Source organism: Oryzias melastigma, linkage group LG15 (genome assembly GCF_002922805.2).
Source record: "Oryzias melastigma strain HK-1 linkage group LG15, ASM292280v2, whole genome shotgun sequence".
Classification (NCBI taxonomy): domain Eukaryota; kingdom Metazoa; phylum Chordata; class Actinopteri; order Beloniformes; family Adrianichthyidae; genus Oryzias; species Oryzias melastigma.
This window is the reverse complement of record NC_050526.1, coordinates 27,903,741-27,926,587: the sequence shown is the minus strand read 5'-3', so window position 1 is coordinate 27,926,587 and position 22,847 is coordinate 27,903,741. Positions and strand designations below refer to the sequence as shown.

Genomic DNA, 22,847 nt, shown 5'->3' with positions numbered 1-22,847 from the left:
GGGGGGGGGGGGCTCGGCGAACAATAGCATAATCATAATTTAAAGACCACTGGGGACACTTTCAAAATAGATCCAAAGATGATCACAGTAGGACTCTAAATACTTCTAAACCAGAATTATTCTCCATTTTCCCATCTTGAGCTAAACTCAGACACTGTTCCTGCAAACTGAAACAATGCAAAGAAAAGTCTGCAGATGAATGAGGAAACAGAAGGCAGCAGTCCCACAGCTGTTTGTCCACAACAGGTGGGAAACCAGATTATTTTTCATGGAAAACCACACACAGCAGCACTGTCAACCAAACGGCTTCTGTTAAAGTGAATCACCTGGATTGAATTTCCAGAGATCGTTGAAGTGCCGGTCCAGACGGGCGTTGTATCCTCCAAAAATGTAGAGCTCCCCTTTGTAGCAAACTTAACACAAACCAGCCAATGATCAAGTCATTATAGATACACTCGCACGAGATGTATCTGGAGAATACGTGTGTCTTACAGGCTGAATGACTCCTGCGTCCTTCTGGAGAGGGCTGTGTTGTGGGGGTACTCAGCCAGCAGTTGGTCTCTGTGTCGAACACTTTGATCTTGTTGCAGTAAATCTCATTGTTGGAGTGGAAAGGACCAAAACGGTCTGCCCTCCCTCCAAAAACAAACATCTTTGTCCCTATGATGGTGGCTGAGTGGAAGTCTCTCCATCGAGCTGGAGAACCCTGAGAGGAAACGGAACGTCACAAGAGCTTTAGGTTTCAAAGGACAGCAAACTAAAGGGTATAAATGCAGCACGCATCTGTTTATCCTGGAGCTCCTTTCATGTATCCTTACCATCATACATGATTTCACAGCTAACTATAAGCATGGGCACAAAAATCCTGTTGTACAGGTACATAGCACCACCTACTGTAAGATTTTGGGAAGTCTTCAAGTACCAACATAACTCTAAGCAAGGGCTGGTGATAAATTGATCTTATCAATAAATTCAAAGTTGTTTTTAAGAAGATTTATTTTTGGGGAAAAAAAAAAAATCAGGATTTTATTTTTCCAGATTGTTTGGAGAAAGTTCAGTCTGCCAATTTCTCACTACACTTAGACGTTAAAATGACAACTAGCAAAAGAGAGCTTATTCCCAAACAGGAACGGTTTCTTCTATTTTATGAAACCGTTTCGGTTTTGCGACTTCAGACTTGGAGCATCAAACCAAAATTAAAATCCATTTGAAGGCTGTGTTACCAAAAGTGGGAGTACGACAAATTTGTTTCCACACCAGAACCAGGGACTCTGTCAGGTGTGACAAAATTTTCTCTTTATGAAACGCTCGAGCAGCTCACAAAACACCTGCTGCATTGTTCTGACAACATTTTTACAGCTTGTATCAAGTTGCACTTTTATGCATGTTTAAAACAAAATCCCTTTTGTTAAAAAAAAAATAATTTAAATGTAATTAAAAATGTGAGATGTGATCTTTGATGTGAACTTTTCTGGGCATCTCGCCGAGTGTTATTCTAAACACCAGACGTAAAATCCAAGAGAAAAATGTGAAAATCATCTGATCTTTGGCCCCTAAAGCCTGATGGGGATTTGTTTGTCCATTAAGGTACCAACAGTTTTTCTTCTAACATTTTAAGTAGAAAGGCAAGATTTTTTTTGATTTTGTGAAAAGAACAAAAAAAGAATTGTTAATATGACCCTACAGATTCCCCTTAACTGGACTTTGAATCAAAACACTGAACAGACTTATTGTTTGAGTATTTCGTTGAGTTTCATAAGCAGCACCAGAAGCTTTCGCAACAAAAACCAGTCTGACCTCATTCGTAGAAGTATTACTAAACACAATAATCCACATTTGGTTTACTTCCAGCTCTGCTTTGTGCAGGAATGTCTGTCTATTATTCAAGCCGATGTTTTAAACTGCAACATGTTGTATAATCGACCGGTCTACCTCTGCGCCACACCTGTTTTAAACTTACTTTGGCATTTATCAATGACCAAACCATGGTGGTGGTATCCAGCTTGTGAATATCATTGGAGAAGCAGTCAGCCTAAAAATAGCAGACGAGTCTCATTAAATCCAGTCCCAGAATTCCATTCAAACTTTAATGTAAAGCAGAGTGGAGACTCACCAGCTGCTCATAACCTCCAAATATATACATGGACTTTCCCAAGACACAGGCGGAGTGGCCGTCTCTAGCTCCTGGAACGGTCCCTGAAATCTTGGGCGTGTACCACCTGTGTGTATCTACATTAAAGAAAAAACCGTCACAGAAAAGCAGGTGTTTCAGCTCCCAACTTAAAGCCTTTCTCTCTCTATTGCAACCTGGAGATCAAACAGGTGCACCTGAGAGGAAACGCAGCCTCAAACCATCACTTGACAGCTACTGTTAGATGAGGGTCTACTTACTGACATCAAAGGCATACAGCACATTGCAGGCCCCCTCTGTGTCGTTACGCCCGCCCCAGAGGAAGATGGTATCTTCCAGCAGCACAGCTGTGTGGCCATAGCGCATATATGGCACCTCGCGGGCACGCTCGTGCCCGACGGTCTTCACTGGAGGCAATTTTGTCCAACGCAGCGACACTGTAATAGAGGTCAAATATAAATGTCTGGATTAATCTCAAATTTTAACACATCAGGAGGACATTCACAAAACTCCCCTGAATATAAAAACAGTCAATCCAGAAATAATAAAACACCTGACCCGACTTTATTATTTTTATCATTAAATATATATTTTTTTTTCATCTTAAAGTGTTTTTTTATTTGAAAAGTAAAAAATAAAGAAACCCATACAGCTGTTTGGAATATCTGTGCTCTTGTTCCAAGCTAGGAAAATAATAAACATCTAAACAGTAAAAATAAAGAATGCTAAATTATTGCACTTTTAAAAAATGTAGAAATGTAAAACAAAGTGAAAAGAAGATTCCAAAAGTTCTGTTTCTAGGACATGTTCAACGACAGATCTGGTTTTTCATAACCGTTTCTATGACACCAACAGCTGATGGGATGGAGCTCCCAGAAGAACTGGAAAACCCTTCAGCAGGTGGTTGACCGCACAAACAACAAACACCGGGTTTTCACTAAAGAATCGGGTCAGAACGTTTAAGCACCTGCGTCAGTGCAACTGAACAATGGAAAACTTAAAGGTTGTTCCAAGCAGAAAAAAACATTAATGATATGCAACAAATTACTTTTAAATGTAAATAATAATAAAATTCATAAACTTTTTTCAGGAATTAACTTAGTGAAAGTGCACAGGTAAACATTTTACACCGGCTTTAAGTTTGTTTTTAGCTTTTTAAAAGTTTAAAACTTGAACAAACATAACTAAATTTGTTGTCAAAACTGCATAAAAAAATAAGTAAATTCTAACGTAAACATATATTCATGTTTTTAGCACCTACCTGTATTGAAAACATGCACATCAATTTGCCGAAGTGTCTCATAGTCCTCCCCGGAGCAGTAGCCTCCAAAGGAGTACACCTTGTGACCCACGGCCACAGCAGCATGGTTGACTCTCCGCGGCCCTCCTTCAAGGTGCACCGACCAGCGCAACATTCCACGCGCAAGCACCTCTGTGACTGCCAGTCCTTAGTCCATCACTTTGCCACCTGCTTGGACTTCATCAGGTCCATGCCATTGAAACCTGCGACCAAAGTACAGGAGCAGCAGCAGCGCTGTGTTAGAAAACAAGAAGGCAAGCCGTGGGGGCCAATCCGGGAAAGGACAAACTGTGCTCCTGACAAAGTCAGCTCTGCAGTTTCAGGCAAGCTCCAGTATCTAAACTGGGAGAGTATTTTAAGAGGCGATTAGACCTACACCTACCAACCACCATTCTTTCTGTTCACTCCCTCCACCCTCCCACTGCTGCCTCCACCCACAAATGGATGTTTTTCCCAAAGAGAGAATAACAGAAAAACTCGTGTATATGAATTATACCAGGGCTCTGCAACCTTCAACAATTAAAGAGCCGTTCGGGTCACTTTCTCACCGGCCACAACACATTAGGAGCTGCAAAGTCCTATTTGAGTCAATATGATACGAATTTATTTTGATGTTGTTGCTACAATTATGATACATAGATATGAACTTTTTGACAAAACTAAAACAGAGAAGACTTTTTCTCTAAATATGAAATATTTTCTCTAAATTTGCATGACTTCCTTTCAAAATAAAAGGCGCATATCATCACCTCGATGCAGCAAATTTAGTCGTATGTGGTGTGATGTCAGAAGAGATCTAAAAAAAAAAAAAAACGGTTTATGGGCATCCCAGTCACAAATGAGTAAATCTAACAAACAAGAATTAAACCAGAGGTAATTACGTCACTCTTATCATATTAATTGTGCTATAAGGCACACTTAAATCCTTTATTTTGTTCAGAAATAGAAAATCCACTTTATAATCCAGTGCACTTTAATTCTGGTTGTGCTTTCTGACCTCCAACTGATTTTTTGTAGTACATGTCACACAAAAATCTGTTAAAATGTTCTACTTTGACATCTGATACATACTGTCCTTTAACTTTTTGTGAATACGTTGGATAAAGTTTGAGTTATTTAATTTTTTACCGCGTACTTACTTTTTACTCAAAAGTTTTTTTCTTATCACAACAGTGTGGTAAAAGAGACACAGGCTATGAAGCTTCAAGTTGCAGACCCCTATAAAGAATTATCACAAAATTTCTCTATAATAAGTGTTTTGAAACAGTTTCTGATCAAATCCAATATAATAAAACGTAAAATGTATATTTATAATCCAAAGACTTTTCTTTAAATGACTTACCAGCTTTAAAAAAAATAATAATAAAAAGACACGTTGCTGGTTTTGATTTTGAAAAAGGAAAGCATCTCCATCAATTCCACGTTGCAAAAACATTTACATAAAAGCAAAAATAGTTCTAGTAATGACCGGAAACACCTGTTTGTTTATTCAATCCCTCTGAAAATCCGTTTCTGAGCGACCTCCAACCTATATTTGTTCTTCAAAATAAACCCCCCGGAACACAGAACCTATTTCAGTCCCCCCTGAGGAGCAGCAGGAGCTGCATTAGCTGCTGAAGGCTTGTGTAAACCTTTCTTTGACTAACACTTTACGAGAGATCCATGTAAACACTGACTGCCACGTCAAATTCCCACGCGAGCTGAATGACTGCTCAAAATAGAAGACACATTAAAGCTATCACTGCCTTATCTGAACAAGAATGGGTGCTCCTTCAGAAAACATCCATCACTGCAACTTCAGTACCTCTTTCACAGATAATTTTCCTGAAAAATAATTTTGATGCAGCCTGTCCAAAGAACAGGACAGTGCTATCAGGTAGCTAGCCATCACCAGAACAGCCACAATTATTTCACATAGAAAGTGGCACATTTGTGGTTGCAAAATGTCACACAAGCTGGTCTTTACATGTGTACCAAAATGATAATTGGGGAGAAAAAAAAGCTAAATCGGGAGGCAAAAACCTGTTAAAGTAGCTAATACAAGATAACACCTTGCACAGCTAGCCGCTAATGGCTACAAGTTTAATGATAGCTCAGCGATAGCAACATAAAACGCCACAAAAGCTATTTTAGAAACACAATGTGATAAAAGTAAATGTCAAAAATAATTAAAATTAAACAACATTGCATTTTAAAAAATAAATGTAGGTGTAGCTGCTCACAGCTTAGCAAATGCTAGGCTATTAGCAGCTAGCCACCTAGATTAGCAGCTAGCAAGCTAACGTCAAGTGCTAACAAGATAAAAGCAAGCAGAACATTAATTTGGGATATTTTTTTACTTGTTCTTCTCAATAATATGAGTGATCTTTAAAAAATGTTGGAGTAATATTCATATAAAGTTAATCTACCTTTGGCTGGTGCCTTTGTAGTTAACAGGCAGAACTACCCAGGAAAGCTAAAGGCAGAGGGAAAAGCACCGCTAGCTTTCCCCTGCCTGATTTCCGGAATATCAACTAACATGGCAACCTGTGCGGAACAAAACTGGACAAACGACCCGCGGAAAGTATGCAGAGGGTGAGGCAACCTGGCCTTTGTGTTATTTCCAACACACTCTCAGAACTGTGGAAGATGAGGGTGTTTTATTCATAAAGTTCTGTTAAAATTAAACTTTTCACATTGATCACTGAGGCACAAGCAGCTTAACAAACGATCCTTTCCAAAATAAAACAAGCAGATTCACACAAAATCAGTCACTATACAGATCATAAAAGAAAAAATCTCCAAAATACCTTCCAGTGCAGATAGACACTTTTGAAGTATCAGGTCACAAACCCTTCTTCAATGCTGCAGGTCTCAGTTAAGGAAACAGATAATATTGATAATGTTGCTGCAAAAATAAATAGATAATTATTGATAATGATACAACTAATTAAAAAATATTTTTTTATTAAATGAACCACCAAAATATTGTGACCTTTCTATAACAGATAAAAGAGAACATCCAGAGATTATCACACAAGAAGATCCACGGTCCAATCAGAGTGACACTCAGACACAAAAGCACCAATCACATCCTTTGTTTACAATAAACACCTGGAAGAATTAAACTGTCTTTGCTCTGAGCTTCATTCTCTATGTCCCCAGCTGCACCTCCTCTCAGCTCCTGGCCTCTTTCGACCCTCTGTGCTTCAATTTCTCTTTAATTTGTTGCAGTTCAACTTCAATGAAAAAGTCTGTAGGGAATAAAAAACTGTCCTAAACATATGAATATGTCTATAATTAAAAAAAAAAGTATGTAAAAAAGTTCTAAAATTCAATTGTGAGTTGAAAAGCAAATAGTTTCTTTTTATATATATATATACATATATATATATATATATATATATATATATATATATATATATATATATATATATAAAACACTAAAAATCAAAAGATAATTTAATAAATAAAAAAATGCATTAATTAAAAGTGCTAATGTTGATAAATTCTAGTCAAAGAAAATAAGACTAAGATACCTCCACAAAAATCTCCATAGCAGATGCAGATTTAAATCCTAGGTACAATGTTATGTTTGATTAAATAAACATGTACAATTGCAATAGGAAACCTTATTCTACACCCTTTCGATAACCGCTGTCCAAACTTAAAGAAATAATCGACTTGGCTCCCTGTCAGTGGATGTTTCTCTAAACTCTCAGTCTAATGATCTAATGTGAACAGCACATTCCCTGAAAGCCACCTTTTCAGTCTAAACTGTACCTCTGGAGAGATATTAAGTTAAAGTTTGCTGCAAAATATTCCATATTGTGATGAAGATGGGATTTATTTCCCCATTAGATCATTAGGAAGAGCAGCATAATCAGAAAGTCATCAACTAAAACCACTCAATAAAAGTTGGTTCTACAGCAATTGTCCTACAGCCAACTGTGCAAAAAATAATTAAGATGCTATATATATATATATAAAAACAACGTCTACTGAGACTCCGATTAAAATATGTAAATAACTGGAATCTAAAATTAAAGTTTTTGGACATCAGCTGTTTAACAGCATCAATTAAAGTTCAATATGGAGTTGATTATTTGACTCAGAGTTTCAGTAAATGGAATGTGCTTTAAATGTACTGACTCGAACTGAGCTGAACTGCTTCAAATTAATCAAGTCTTTATTACACACACAGTACTTAACTACTCCAGCAGATGGCACTGTGGGACTGCTGACTTAAACCATAAAGCCTTCTTTTTTTTTCTTCTTTTTTTTTTTTTTATAAAAGTTTAATCCAGCATTTATATCATTGGTTGGATAACAAGGACAGATTATGGATTTGGCTCTTTGAGGAGCACTTTGGCAGAGAGCATTATAATCTGGGACACTGCTGCTTATTTGGTGACTATTTTTGTCAAACCTGTTACAACAAATGTTTGCAGAACCCTGGAAATGTGGGATTGGAACTTTATTTTTTTAAACATATTTAACTTTTATGCTTTTTTTTTCTTTCGTCAAGGTAATAATAAACCCCAGACATAGGAATGTGTACTAAGCATACTTCTGTTATTTTATTTTGGAAAAATGACCATGTTTGCCTTAAACTGGGATATATTCAGACATTGCTCTTCCAATCTTAGGAAGTAAAACCAATGACTGAATGTGAAAAAATGTGATAAAGTTTGCTGTTTAGTCATATATGATGTGCAACAATATGCTTGTAAAAATTCACTGCAACCCCGTAAAAGTCTAATTTCTCACATCTGAACACAACGCCGTAAAGCTGTAAAAGACCAGGCCGAATGTAGTTGAACTGGTGAGTTCAGGTCTGGATGTGAAAGGTCAGCTTCATGGAGCAGCTGCTGCGTGTCTGCTGTATCGCTGTCCGCCACTGGTACACCCAAGCTGCAGCTTTTGATTGATTCATGATGTGTCAGCATTCCGATCCTCTGTCAGCTGCACGTCCTGCACAATGGTGGTGTTGTGGTTGTAGTTGAGCAAACGACAGCTGCCATCATCTGTTGCTCTGGCAGGTGATCAGACACTTAATGATGAAATGCAGATACGGAGTTTATTTATATTCATTAAAAGATAATACAATTAGGATCCAGTTATATATGTGTATGCTGTTACTTACTGGTATTTGTCAAGTATCCTCAGCTGGAGTCAAACTCCTGCTGCCTTTTACTTCAGTATAAGATAACAACATTTTTCAACTTTTTTTTTATCTTGATCTCTTTGATTGATGCACTCTTGCTGATAATCAGGAACCTTTAATGCTAAAAGAGTCAAAACCCAGCAAGTCCCACATTCACCATTTAGAAAAATTCCCTTAATAAGTCATTCATTTGTGAAGTGTAGCCTATAAATATTTAAGATAATTGAATAATACAATTGTTATATTTCTGTTAAATTACTTTTGACATACAAGTTCCTTTCAAAATAAAATACAACAAACTAAGACCTGGATATAGTAGATTTATTTGCAATCTTCCTTTACAAACTAAATAACCAAACAAATAAATAAACAAATAAGGTAAAAGAAAAGAAAAAAAATGCCTATGAACAGCAACTACACATAAGAGGAAAACATGAGTTTTTAATAATTAACCACTCTGACAATAGGCCAAACTTTGGGATGAATGGTAAAGCTCTCCATGCCTCTTGATTTTGGCCAGCAGTGACAAAAAGAAAAAAAAAATGAATTTTTACTCATGTATTGTCATCTCAATATAAAAATCTAAAAAGACAAAACAAACTTTTTATTTGCATTTTCTTCAGAACCACAAAGGAGGAATAAAGGAGCTGCATGTGGTTCCTGATTTAGATGAAGCTTTAGTTTGTAAAAGTGGCCCAGGAATGTTGCAACAGCTTTAATTAATAAATAAAATGTCATCAGCTGATGGTATTGATGAAAAGCGTTTTTGAGTTTGTGCTTTCACACCTTTTGATTTTAATATAAAGAGATGATTCAAACGATTTACCAAAAATGATAATATCTGCTGCAAAATTGCCCCTTTAAGCTTTTTTTTATTCATCATGCACACACATTATTTTATTTGACAGTCTTTACAGGGGAATTGTGGGAAGTCAAAGCTGCAGAGAGTGAGGCCCTGGTCGTCTGGAAGCAAAAAGTCCGACTCGCTCTGATCAACGTCTTTGTGATGTGGCGTTTTTTTTTTTTTTCCCCTACGGGTGACAGGATTTGCACAGATTGCGTCACGCTGGTGCCCCTGCTAAACCTCTTTGGACACATGTGCTTAGTGATGCATTTTGTTGATTTTATAGCCAACACATGCCACAGAGAGAACAGGGGTCGTCCAACTGCAGAATAACCCTGAGAGCCAACAACTGTTTGAAACAGTCTGTTCAAACCAACTGTTGTTGGGTATTCTGGGGCAGGCCTGCTGATGGAAGAGCTTTGCAATGCTTTGCGGCAGAGAAAAATACAGACTCTGCCTGAAATTGGCTCATTTGGTCGACTCTTTTTTTCTAACCGTAGCGCAGAAAGCTCTTAAATGTGCTGTTATTATGAAAAGAGAAACCAACTTCGTGCTAAACAAAGCAGAAAAGGGAAAAAAGTGTTTGTTGATGTACATTAGAAAAGAAAAACCACTAACTTTGGTTTAGCCAATTTTGTGGCGTTATTTCAGCCTGCCGCTGTGATGTCTTCAATTACGTCATTAAACTGGACTCAAAATGTTAGTTTGCTTTACATTATGGGCTCTCTGCTAAGTTTTCCATGCGTGTTGTTAGTGTGCAGGACGATGTGGAGACGTTGCTCTGAAAGCTCATTTCAATCCAACGCAGGAACAAAAGCTCTGCTCGCAGAGACGTTTTCATGTCCAGCTTTCACTTCCGCTACAGTTGGATGAGGTCAACAGCATTGAAGGCCCCACCATGATGTCATAGAGCATGATCTAATTCTGTGGGCAGATGACTGAATCATACGCTTTGGTTTGAATTGGGAGTTATTAGCAGAACAGAGCTTCTCTATGTGAGTTTCTAGGGGAAGCTGAATGGTATGTGCCTTTGGTCATTTTCCCGCCTATGGTTCATTTGAATTACTTGAAGTTCAGATTAAACTCTGTAGCAGCTTTTATTGGGAAGGCTGTTTCCAATTATTCAATAATCATTGAGGTTCGTTTCAAGCTACATGAAGAATTTAGTAAAAAAAAAAGGGGGGGGGGTTATATTTGAAAGGATAAGATCACAAACTGATGAAAAAATTTAGTACCACTTCAAGCCTAAAGTCAAATACTCATGCAAAGCTATGTACACACCAGGATTATGTGGCGCATTCAAGAACACTAGTGTTTGTACTCCCTGTTGGGAGAGGTTTGGTGCAAAATGTCAAAGCGGTGCTAATCTGCTGAATCTTGCTTCAGGCTTTTTCTTTCACAGTTCTATTCTGAAAAAATGAAAGACTTTGTGTCATAAAAGAGGGCACAAACTGCAATTATTAGTGATACATTTTCAAACTTTGACACTTCCATGTTTTGGAAAGAATGCTACCCATATGCCACTAAAGCCGAGCTCCCGATTGGTCAAATTTTAACTGGTTTAACTTTCAGTGTGTGTTCAATGGCTGCACGTTTTGTACGTAGAGACCAAAAACAGACTTAAAAACTCACATAGTGACACGTGAATGCGAAAGTTTTGAATGCGCATGTTTACGCATCTACATAGACTTCTCATTGAAAACGGTCGCTCGAACATGCGCTTCCAGTCTAGTGTGAACGTTGTGTAACACTGTAGTTTTATATCAGTCAGAGATGGTGGTGGAATCCTCCTGACGTTCTTTTGATGAAAAATTGATTGATGTGATTTTCCGACAGCTTGAAGATCATTGATACCTGGCAAGTCCTAAGTCTGGCCCATTCAAATTTCCACTGGCTCCTGTCATAAAATCAATACACTATTTTCAATACAGCATTTTCTAAGAACTGTGTGTATGACTTCTTGTGAAAGGCTAATTTACATTTTAAACCATTGTAAACCTGTGGCTACTTGACTTTAGTTTCAAGGGCCAACGAGACAAACAGATTCATTTGTTTTTTTGATCAAACAGTGTTTGTACTTTATTTTCCTGTTCTTGTGATTTAAAATGAGAAGTTTCCAGAGAGTATTTAATCCTGAATAACATGCAACATTTCAATAAACCCAGATTTGAACATTTTTGTCCAGACAGAATTTTCTTTTTTTCTGATCCTAAAATATGAAATTCACAGTAATTTTGATAATAATTTACTTAGATTTATTTCTGTTTTATATGAAGAAATGAAAAAGATCCAATTCTATTAAAGTTGTATTTAATGGTTTATCTGAATTTAATGTTTTTAGAAGGATTAGAAGAATGCAGGTTACCAAATCTCTATGAGAAAAGTTTGGAGACTTCTGATCTATGCTGTAGACTACACAGTCAGGAAATGTGGATACATTAAAGTAAACAGATGTATGTTGTAATGTCATCACATTGTCCTTTTTTTTAAATATTTTTTTTAAATTCTTTGTTCTTAATTTAGCTTGTTCTTTTATTTCATTCTTTTTATTACTAAATATGTTTTTATTTAATATTTGCTATGTTTATTATATATATATATATATATATATAATCATTTAATATCATAACAATTTAGATATTTGTCAGTCAGCTTTTGAGGTCAAAGAACAATTCTGATGATTTTGTCAAAAAGAGACTGTTTAGAACACTGTTTAATGCCAACAGAATATGATAAAAATGTGTGGCCCGATTGTGCAAAAATATATTCTGTCCATTGAGATGAAAGAAAATAAGACAAGGTAAAACACCCATTTTCAATTAATTCCTACAATTCCTAATTTACAATTATCTTTTGGTTCAAGCAAAATTAAGACTACAGCTTAATTTTATGTTTTTTTTATCTCAAATTCCTTCAACATAAAAAATTCACAGAGCTGTTGACGGTTAAAAATAGGGTTCGGTTTGTCTTTCTGTTTTAACTGTGCAGCACTTTGTGACTTTGCTGGAGCGCCAACTGATTTCTAACATTGATATGTCATGTCTCGCTCAGACTTGTGTCAGCAATGAGCTCATTCATTCCACAAGCTGGAGATGACAAGAGCAGGGCAAACAATAATGCAGAACGCTCAGGTAGGTCCAGCGTGTTATGCAAAGGCCTCATGACCACCTATTATGTCTAACCAGAGAGGGGGGGGGGGGCTGTGGGTTTCATGTTTGTCTGTCCTGCATTAAACCCAGACTCCTTGCGGCGCAGCATAACGAGGGTTTTATAGTAGGACAGAATGAATATTGAATTAGCTGGTTTTCAGGCAGGTCTAGAAACATCTGAAAAGGTTTTTCGAAGTTTATTTATTGGTATTTTTTTATATTTACCTCCAATTACAAAATGACATAAAGGTATTACCTCAACCAAAACATCAACATGTTCAGAAATGACTTAAGATGTTCGTTTAGTGCCAAAAGTTTTCCTTTTGCCTGAAGGGCACAGATCAAACAGTTTTGCTTTCCTTTGTTGGGTTCTGAGGTGCAGCCGTAAAAAGAAAAAGTAAACCTCTTTAGGATGAAATAAAAAAATACTTTGGCCCTCTCACTGCAACCTCAGATAAACTACAGTCAGTTTTACAGCCTGTCAGCAGTCAGTAAAATCTAAGATCATTCTTACCGCAGTTTTAAGAGCAAAGGTTTCAGGTTTGTTTGTGCTCCTCTTTTAGCTGGCCACAAACCTCATATGTGGAGGTTTTAGAACCAAATAAAGCTCAAATAGATTCATTACAAATAACAGAAGATGATCATCATTTAGCAGCATTTCCTGCAAGCTGGTTCTGGATGGAGTACAGAGCAAATAATCTTTGTAAAAGTCGCTTGACACCCTGGTTAACGCCTGTTAGGTTGGTTGCTTTTAGGCAGACGTTACAGGTCACGTCAAGCAAAGCAAGAACAAAAAGACTCCAGAAGAGTTTTTACACAACTGCAATAAATATTACAAACACATAAAGCAGTTAGCTTCAGCAAAGCCAAAATTCCACAATCCTTCAAACTTACCCTCTATGGTTAGAGTCTAGCAGTTGTCCCATTTTAAGGTCTTCAAAATGACCTGACTGGATTTGAACCCACAACCTATCAGTCTCTGGACAGACACTCCACCACTACACCACTAATGATTTGCACCAAATTACTGGCATGCTTTCTAAGAAATCAGAAGATCCTTAAAGTTCTACTTCGATCATCTTTTGATCTAATTTCAAATCGTTCCCAGATTATGTTGTTTTTAGCCAAAAAGACCTGTTTCGTTGTATAGGACATAGTTTCTGCAGAGCAGCGATGGTGGGCGGGACTGCTGTCGTGGAGCAACCTTCTCCTCCTTTCCCTCCTGGTTGCTGAGAGCTCGGATCAGAGAGCCTGTGGCCGTCCAGCGTATTTTCTACGTCACAAATACAGTATTTTTCCAACAGCATTTTTTCTGTCTTCACTTGATTCACAACAATTTGAATAAAAATACTCAGAAATGCAATTTTAATCTTAATTATCTTTATATATTTCCTCCACCATCAGAAAAATACCACAAGAACATGTTAAAAACAACACATCAGAAAGCCTAGAACAAAGATATCTTGCCTTTTTTTGTCAAAAAGATTTTTCTCTCTTCAGATTTTTTAAATTGATATCTGCTTAATCTTGGTCTGTTTTCTGGTTCAATAAAGTTAAAAATAACATTCTTGAAACTATGTCACAAGATCTGTAACCACATGATGCAGTAAGATTCTTGTTAGGTTCATACACATAGCTTGAAAAATGATTTTTTTTTTTTGTTCAACATCTCTAAGACAAGTTGTGTAACTGTAAGTTGACAGAAATGTCTAAATCCAGGGGCTTTGTGGGATTTTCAAAAATAAAAACTTACGTCATAACAATATTACATGAAGAGTAAAACAATAATGATAAAGGCATTTCGCCTTAGGGTGATGTTAAATCTATTAATATGTCAGCACAGAGAAAATAAATTTATCTGCTGAAAAGGAAAACCTTTGAAGTCTGCACTTTTTCACCCAAAAATCACACATCAACACTCATTTTATCATTCAGACATAGAAACTGAAGGCACAGGCTTGTAAAGTTCATGGTGCTAACAAACAGGATAACTCTCTTTATGTGATAAATAACTCATAAACATCTTTTTAAGTTCATTCATTCTTATGATTTAAGGACTGAACTTGCTGTGACAGTGGCAATAAAAGTTAAAACTGTTTTTTTTTGTTTGTTTTTCCTGAATGTGATTTGTATTTTCAGAGAGGTTTAAAAATATGATATTTTCCCTGTCTTCAGCCTTAAATAATGGAAAGTGCTCCCGGCTGCAGGAACGCAGAACTTTTTACTGTCACATGATAAAATGACCTCATCCAAACGTTCAGCCTCACAGCCACTTAAGAGCAGTTTCAGATTACAGTGAGAGGAAAGCACTGGAACAACCCGCATGCTCATTGTGGCAGAGAGAAGACTCAAAGGAAATCTGATTTTAATTGACTGATTGCATTGACCCCACGCCTAAGTCAGCAGAAAACATCCCTACTAAATAAGTGGCTCTGGGAATTCAATATCATATCATAGCGTTTTTGGATTTACCAAAAAAAAAAGGTTTATTATTATAGAGTGAAGGATCAGATTGTTTTTACAATTCTTCTTTCTCACTGTGCATTTGAGCAAAAAATTAACTAAAAAACTCACCAAAGTTTGCACAGACAGTAGTAACCACCCCACACACCCAATGATGACATCACAGTGAAAGATAGCGTAAAAAAATGAAAAAAAAATCAAAAACCATTAGTAAAAAAACAAAAAACGTGTTGGGATATCCAGAGGAAGTTTTGAAAATATTATGGGATGGCCACAGGACCTATGACTTGGTGGCCATTGAAATTGGCCATTTCCACAAAACAGGAAAATACACTTTTGCACAAGCAATCTTCACAAAATTACACAAAACGTTAAGTCTACATCAACAACTGAAGCATTGTTGGCCTTTGATCCCCGGAAGAAACTGCCATCTTGAATTTTCCCATAAAATCCCCTTTAGTACCAGTTTCTTCAGTGGGACTGAAGAAAAGACAGGAAGCAGAGCTGGAGGTAGCAGAGATGAAGATGCTGAGGTTCTCTTTGGGAGTGACCAGGATGGATAGGATCAGGAATGAATCCATCAGAGGGACAGCACATGTTAGAGGTTTTGGAGATAAAGTCAGAGAGGCCAGACTGAGATGGTTTGGACATGTTCAGAGGAGAGACAGTGAATATATTGGTAGAAGGATGCTGAGTCTAGAGCTGCCAGGAAAGAGGTCTAGAGGAAGACCAAAGAGGAGGTTTATGGATGCAGTGAATGAAGACATGAAGGTGGCTGGTGTTAGAGTGGAGGATGCAGAAGACAGGCTTAGATGGAGGAAACTGATTCGCTGTGGCGACCCCTGACGGGAAAAGCAGAAAGGAAAAGAAGAAGAAGAAGAAGAAGTACCAGCTGCAAATTTAAGCTCCTCCTGGAGATTTCGATCTAAACTTCTGAAGCATCAATGGGAAGCTACTTGGGAAACAATGTTGGTTTTAAAGTTTGTAGATTCTTCATGGCGTAAGCGTGGCAATCTAGCAAAAGTGATATTCTCCTGTTGCTTTTACTATATCATTGTGAAAATGTAATATGTGAATCGTTGGCTCAAGACGAAAAAACTTCTGTTGATAAGGAAATTCAAAAGTTTAGTTTTGCCGATTCTTCTAAAGATTACGTAGACCTGCTCATCCCCCCCAGGCGACCAAAACATTAAATGGTTGCTATAGAGATAAAACCAATAGAAAAGCCAACATTTGGTGTTTTTTTGAATGAATCTGTCATGTGTAGCTCTCTGACCAGGGTAGCTGGGGCAAAAAGGGAGGGGGCACGTAGCGGCTCATCAGCCAGTGAGGGCAGATCAAAAGGGGGGCAAGGGCAGTGGCGTGTTGTGACTGTAGTAACAATGCGTTCGATCCTTCAATTTTACTTTGATTTTAGATTTTAAAAAAATTACATTTTCTTGTCAACATCCATCCATCCATCCATCTTCTTGACCGCTTTGTCCCTTTCGGGGTCGCGGGGGTGCCGGAGCCTATCCCGGCTACTGAAGGGCGAAGGCGGGGTACACCCTGGACAGGTCGCCAGTCCGTCACAGGGCCTCTTGTCAACATACTTGACAAAATTCCAAATGCTGATTTTGGATTTACAGAGATTTTACACATTTAAATATCTATAGAATCATTCAGTCTGAGCTCTATCTGATGCCTAACGTCATACCCAATGAATATCATAGGATGTCCTTTTCAGAGGCAGCACATGCAAAATAGTTTAGCAGCATCACACATTTTCATTTCAGTTTCAAAAGTGTCTGCCTACTCTCATACATGAACTAGGAATATTAATAAAATGGGAATTCAAGCTTTTTATTTCCCACCATATTGTCAGCTATTCAGGTTTTATCATCTCTTTATGTTCATAAAAGACCAGAAAGAATTGCTGCAGGTGTGTGTTAGCTCCAGATGAAGAGCATGCAGGTTCTTCAGAGACAAATTTTGACAGAACTAAGTGAGGACCATTTCTCTCCGATTTTAAATACATTCCCTGTATGCTGCAAAAGCTTTTGCATCTCTATGAGGCGTTGAAACTCTATCTGTGAGTGAGAGGTGTGTTACAAATAAAGCTTTAAGAACTTAGTAGTCAAATTCCTTTGCTCATGAATTTTTTATTTTTAACTGATCTGAATGAAAACCATAAACTCTGCTGTGATCCAATCTGAGGATGTTTTCATATGAGCCTGTGTGACCCAATGCAGTTTGATTCTTCACACTTCCTGCTTTGTTTTAGTGTGAAATCTCATCTGAACTCTAGTATTGATGAACCAAACAAAATCAAGTTCACCTTAAAACAAATTTATTGGTTTGTGTAAAAGTGAACTCTGGTGTGGTTCAGCAACAGTCAGAGTACAAATGGACCATTCAGCAGAACAAAGAGCAGAAGTAAACCAAAGAAAGTCCCCAAAGCTCTTTGTGTTTTGGAGAAAACTGGTCAAAACCCTAAAAAATATCTTGTTGGTAAAAGTTTTGTGGAAAGAAGGAGGTGTTGAACTGAAGATTGAGACTTTTCTTTGCTGTTTTGAGCAAACAGTCCTCTAATGAACAGCTCTTACAACTGTGTAGCCGGATAGTTTGGTATACTCAGTTCCATCCATCCATCTTCACAACCCACTATATCTCTTTTGGGGTTGCTGGAGCCTATCCCAGTTTTTATTGGGTGAAGACTGGGTTCACCCAGGAATAGTGGCCAGTCTATTGCAGGGCCACACACTCAGATGCACAATTTAGAACCACCACTGAACCTATGAAGCATGTTTTTGACCCCACGTAGTTACATGGAAAACATGGTCTACACAGAAAGAGCCCTGCTAGGATTTAAACAAAGACCCACAACACCACCATGCTGCCTCTGGTCCACTAAGTTATGAAAGCAAACCCATTAACCGTCCTGGTGTAAAAGCCCACCGGCAACCTGGCTGAGACGGCTGGGACTTTTTTCATATGTCATTTCAACGCTGAACAATTAAATTTAAAGCTAATTAGCTGTCATTAAGTCATCAGAACATGTTCATATTTTTTCCAAATAATGATTCACCGTGCTTCAGGCTGAACTTCAGGACCAAGACGATTTTTATTCTATGTTCTAAAAGAAAGAGTGAACCCGTTAAAACTTGCTTCTGTTGCTTCATGACTTTAAGCTCAGTTATGTCACTTCATAATGCCGTATTACATTCTAATGAGTCAGTTCTATACTGAGATAAAACATGAAGAGTTTTGTTGTGCTTGATCCCGTGTAGGTTGGGCAGGCCTGACAAGGTGTGTGAAACTGCATCTCTGTGCGTTTTCATTACCTCATATTTTCTTTTCTGATTATGATCGACAGCAACAGCTCAGACTTTTCTGCACCGAAACCTGTCCGAGAAGCTAATGAGACTTTCAGATGACAAAGCGGAAAAGAACAGACCCCCCCCCCCTTTTTTTTTGCTTCTATCTGGTGTCTCCTGTAGGTTTTTAATGGAGAACAGATGGGTCTAATAAAAGTTTTAGGGTGGCCAAATGGTCCTTCTTTTGGTGACGCAATCAGTCCATCTATGTCTGTGTGATATTTATAACCCTTCACTGAAATTCCAACATTCTTACCTGTAATCTGAGAATGCAGTAACTGAACTTCACCTGTCAATCAACAAGTTGAAAAATAAGACTTTACTTTCTATTCAACAGACTCAAAATGACTCATTGGACATACTTGTAGACTTATTCACAGATCTGTGTGCTGAATTCTGGGAGAAATCAAAGGTGAAGGCTTCTTCATGAACGTGCAGAAGTCAGAGAAGTCAAAAGCCAAGTGCTCATTTTGGGGCCTTTTCTTTGTTTTTAATTGCAGTAATGGGCACCAACTTCTTATAGAATGGATGTAGAAGGATTGGCAACATTTGCACCAAAGTAGGGATTTTGTACTAAGAACATGTTGCTCACTTACATCGCCAGAGTGCAATATTGATATTCACCCTCAATAAAAGTTCCAATTACTTTGGTAGTGTCTGATATGATAATATTTTATGTTGGACATTTGCTTTAAAAGAAAAACTTATTACTACAACATCCATCCATCCATCCATTTTCCTGACCGCTTTGTCCCATTTGGGGTCGCGGGGTGCCGGAGCCTATCCCGGCCACTGTTGGGCGAAGGCGGGGTACACCCTGGACAGGTCGCCAGTCTGTCGCAGGGCCTCAATCACACACACATCCACTCTCACATCCACACCTAGGGGCAATTTAGAGTCACCAATTAACCTATGAAGCATGTTTTTGGACGGTGGGAGGAAGCCGGAGTCCCCGGTGAAAACCCACGCATGCACGGGGAGAACATGCAACTCCACACAGAAAGGTCCCAGCTGGGAGTCGAACCGGGGCCTTCTCGCTGTGAGGCAAGAGCGCTAACCACTGCGCCACCGTGCAGCCCCTTACTACAACATGTGTACTCACAATCTATTATAGCCCTATCTAATGAGTACATATTCAGATACCCACGTACAGTATAATATAGTACTCTGGATCAGATTAATATTTCTGTAATCATAGTTGTTAGCCAAACCTCGTGGCCAATTGTCTCACTAACCCAACTGTCTTTTACACCTGCGAGAGGATCAAGTAATTGTTTTAATGCTAGGAAGTTTCCTGTAGCCTTCTGATATGTTTAAGTAATCAAAGAATACTGATTGCCTTTACTGACTAAAAGAATTCAAATTAACAATAGTCCATATGCTTTACTTTAGTCTTTTAATAGTAGTATAGATCACTAATGTATTAAAGTAATGTTTCATGTAGGCCTCCTGTTTAGGACTCACTCAGCCATGTCCTCCTCCGACCACCAGAGGGACCCCTCTCTTGAATACTAACCATCTTCAGCACCTTCCTTATTACAACTCCCATCAGCAACCGCTTCAGTCTTCTCCATGCACAGCTGATCATCATCATCCTCATCAGAACCACCAGCATTTATACTCACCCAAGCCTTGAGTTCAGTGTGAAGTCTTGATTGTGTTTGCCCCGCAGTCTGAGCAGGTTCTCCTAGTTTGATTCGCTGTGTTTTTGACCCACGCCTGTTTACTCGTTCCTCTGCCTCGCCTCTGTGTTTTTGACCACTGCCTGCCTTTTGATGCCGTGATTGTCTTGCCCTTGCACCTTTCACTTAAACCGTTTGCACATGGATCCCGACGTCTAGGCCTCTTCGTCACACCTCGTATTAAAACAGACAACTGTCATCCTCAAGTGGTTGGTATTCCTTCTATCATCACATCCGTTGCATAGGTGGGAGAGATTCCAGGTGACTCACCTGTGCTCCTGTCTTTACCTGTGGACCTCGCCTCTGGCTTATCTCGCTGTCCCCCAGCTCCATCTGGTAGAAACCCATCTGTTACACTATTCAAACATGTTGTGTAGTTAGATCAGCTAATTCTTCTTTACCAGTCCTGGTACATTTCCCTACCAAGAAGGAGGGTCTGAGAGCAAGGATGCATAGTTTAGCATAGTCTGTTTAGTTTAGCAATCAGCTATTGTTTATATTTTATGATTGATTTTATGTTACTGGACAATTACCAGTGGGAAGTCCATTGAGACAACTGTATTGTAATATTGGGCTACATAAATAAAACTGAACTGAATTGCCAATGGCCTCAAGTTAACTATTCCACCAACAAGTGTTTCCATGGGTGGTTCCATCCTTCTGCCTTTGTACCATTATGACTATGTTTTTGACTTGGCAGTCACCATGTTTGCTGTCCAATGAGGCCTTGACCTTTGACAGCGAGCTGTCATATCTGTGAACTGGACTGTTCTTTGCAGACTTGGTCTATGTCTGAATTTCCTCTAACATACTCTCTAACTACTAAAAACCTGCAGAACTTTCTGGTGCCCTAGATTTTGAAAGCAATTTGGACGCATGCTCACTACTTTTTTTTAAGAAGAAAATTTGACCCAAAAAAAATCCCGAAGTGAAAACCTAATAAATATGAACATTTTACAAAGAGTATTTATTAATCTATTGTGTATTGAAGATTTTGATGATTCTTAAAAATAAATTAAAACACATTTTTTTCAATTGAAAAATCATTCAAACACAATGCATTGTGGTCTATATTTGCCACTGGTTTTTCACAGAGACGACTAGGACATTTCTAGAGCATTAGATTTTGGAATTGTAGATTCAGACAGCTCTACGAAATGGCAAACACTCTGTATAATCCACTAAGTTGTGAGTAGAGAAAGAATTCAGCTTCAACCTTGAGCTTCTTTAATGGCTTTTGGATCAACAGATAAAGTTTAGAGCTCCCATTCCCAAATATTTAAATACAAAAGCAATAAACAGATGTGTATTGTAGTGAATATTAGTTTACACATAATGTAATAATGTTGTGGGTTGTAAATAGAGTCAATAATGTTGGGTGGGGGGTGGACACTGAGGTGGCGAGCAGGCGCCATTTGCTCCCATGCATTTTACATCTGCAGTTATCACTCTCCTTCCATGTGGCCGCCGTGGTTGACATCACTCCTCAAGTGCATCATTCTTTTACAACATATGGAGCATCTGACGAAGCCAGTCACTAACTAGGGTTGGTGGTGGGAGCGCAGCAGCTTTTTATTTTCATCTGGAGAGGCAATAATATCAGCTTTCAGGCCAGAAGCAGAGTGTCTTTAACATCAGTACACACAAAGGTGGGTGGCACAGAGGAAGCCATCAGATCAAAGCTAAACCTAAAATGATCTGCAACAGATGGAGGGAAAGCACAGTTTTATCTGAATGAGAACAGAAAAGTCTTCAAAGGTAAACACCATGAGGAAGGTGTTACAGAAGCATCATTTGTGGAGGTGGTAGAAGTCTGACAGATGGTTCAGATCTAATCTGTTTATCATCATAAACATGTGAACAAACTTCAGTTATTTAGTTGTTTCAGTGGAATTTTATATCTTTTCAAAAAGTAAACTGGATACCTTCGTTTCAAATACCAAGGCTATTTAGTGGTTTGTGTGGTTTAATTATGAACATAATTCATTTACATGCAGGAAATATCTTTAACTATGTTTCTTGGCTCCAGATTTTTCAATAAGCAGCACTGACTCATTGCAAAATAGATTTTTTATTCACCTTTTTCATCCTTACAAACACCACGGTAATATCACACAAATCTAAAGTTTTGTTGCAGCATTCTTCATTCCTCACTATACTTCCTGGAAAATTACAAATAAAGGAACAAACCACGTTTGACCAAAGTAACAAAGTAACTTTGGCAAGAATCTACAACTTGTTAATACATTTTCTCCCTAATAGCTTCACAAAGATGCACAAGAAGTTAGGAGACAATAGAGAAAAATGCCAAGGACGAGCTTAAATTTGTAGCTAAAGGTTTTTTTTTTTTTTTTTTTANNNTCTTACCAAGGTCAAGGTTTGAGAAAGCGTCCCAGGTGGTTGTAGACTAAAGCTGGCGGCATGTGTGTAAAATTTTATGAAAATCACTCTAAAACATTTCCTAAAAAATGATGTCTCTGACATGTGTCTTTTGGTTTCCCCTGTACTTTTCAAAATATTTCTGCTATGGGCTATAATTGTGAGCTCCTATACTTTCACCTTTGCTCATATCTTCAGTTTTTGGTAAATTCACTTTGGTTTATTCAATTTCTTCTTTCTTTTTATTTAAATCTTTTCTAAATTGTGAATGTCTTTATGTTCTCAGTTAATTCTTGTAATCGTGATTTATGCCTTTCACTATTCATCTTTTTTATGATGCAAATGTATAAAATTTAGGAATAAATAATAGATCCCAAGTCAGAAAATGTTATTTTGT

At 37.9% G+C, this 22,847-nt stretch overlaps 1 protein-coding gene across 3 annotated transcripts in view; it reads right to left on the bottom strand.

The window, feature by feature from the left end:
* The window catches only part of klhdc3 (kelch domain containing 3), a 27,312-nt gene extending 21,325 nt beyond the window's left edge, over nt 1-5,987 (bottom strand). Inside the window, exons 1-8 of one of the 3 annotated variants that reach the window (XM_036215512.1) lie at nt 5,840-5,982; nt 4,181-4,227; nt 3,393-3,634; nt 2,392-2,568; nt 2,114-2,229; nt 1,961-2,032; nt 493-706; nt 327-413 (exon numbers count right to left, since the gene is read on the bottom strand). In XM_036215512.1, the coding sequence (XP_036071405.1) occupies nt 327-413; nt 493-706; nt 1,961-2,032; nt 2,114-2,229; nt 2,392-2,568; nt 3,393-3,546 (820 nt within the window). In that variant the 5' untranslated portion in view covers nt 3,547-3,634; nt 4,181-4,227; nt 5,840-5,982. Of the gene's footprint in view, nt 1-326; nt 414-492; nt 707-1,960; nt 2,033-2,113; nt 2,230-2,391; nt 2,569-3,392; nt 3,666-4,180; nt 4,228-5,839 lie in introns of all 3 variants that reach the window. The other 2 variants (XM_024297616.2, XM_024297617.2) reach the window with 2 other exon arrangements.
* Nucleotides 5,988-22,847: the final 16,860 nt, after the last annotated feature.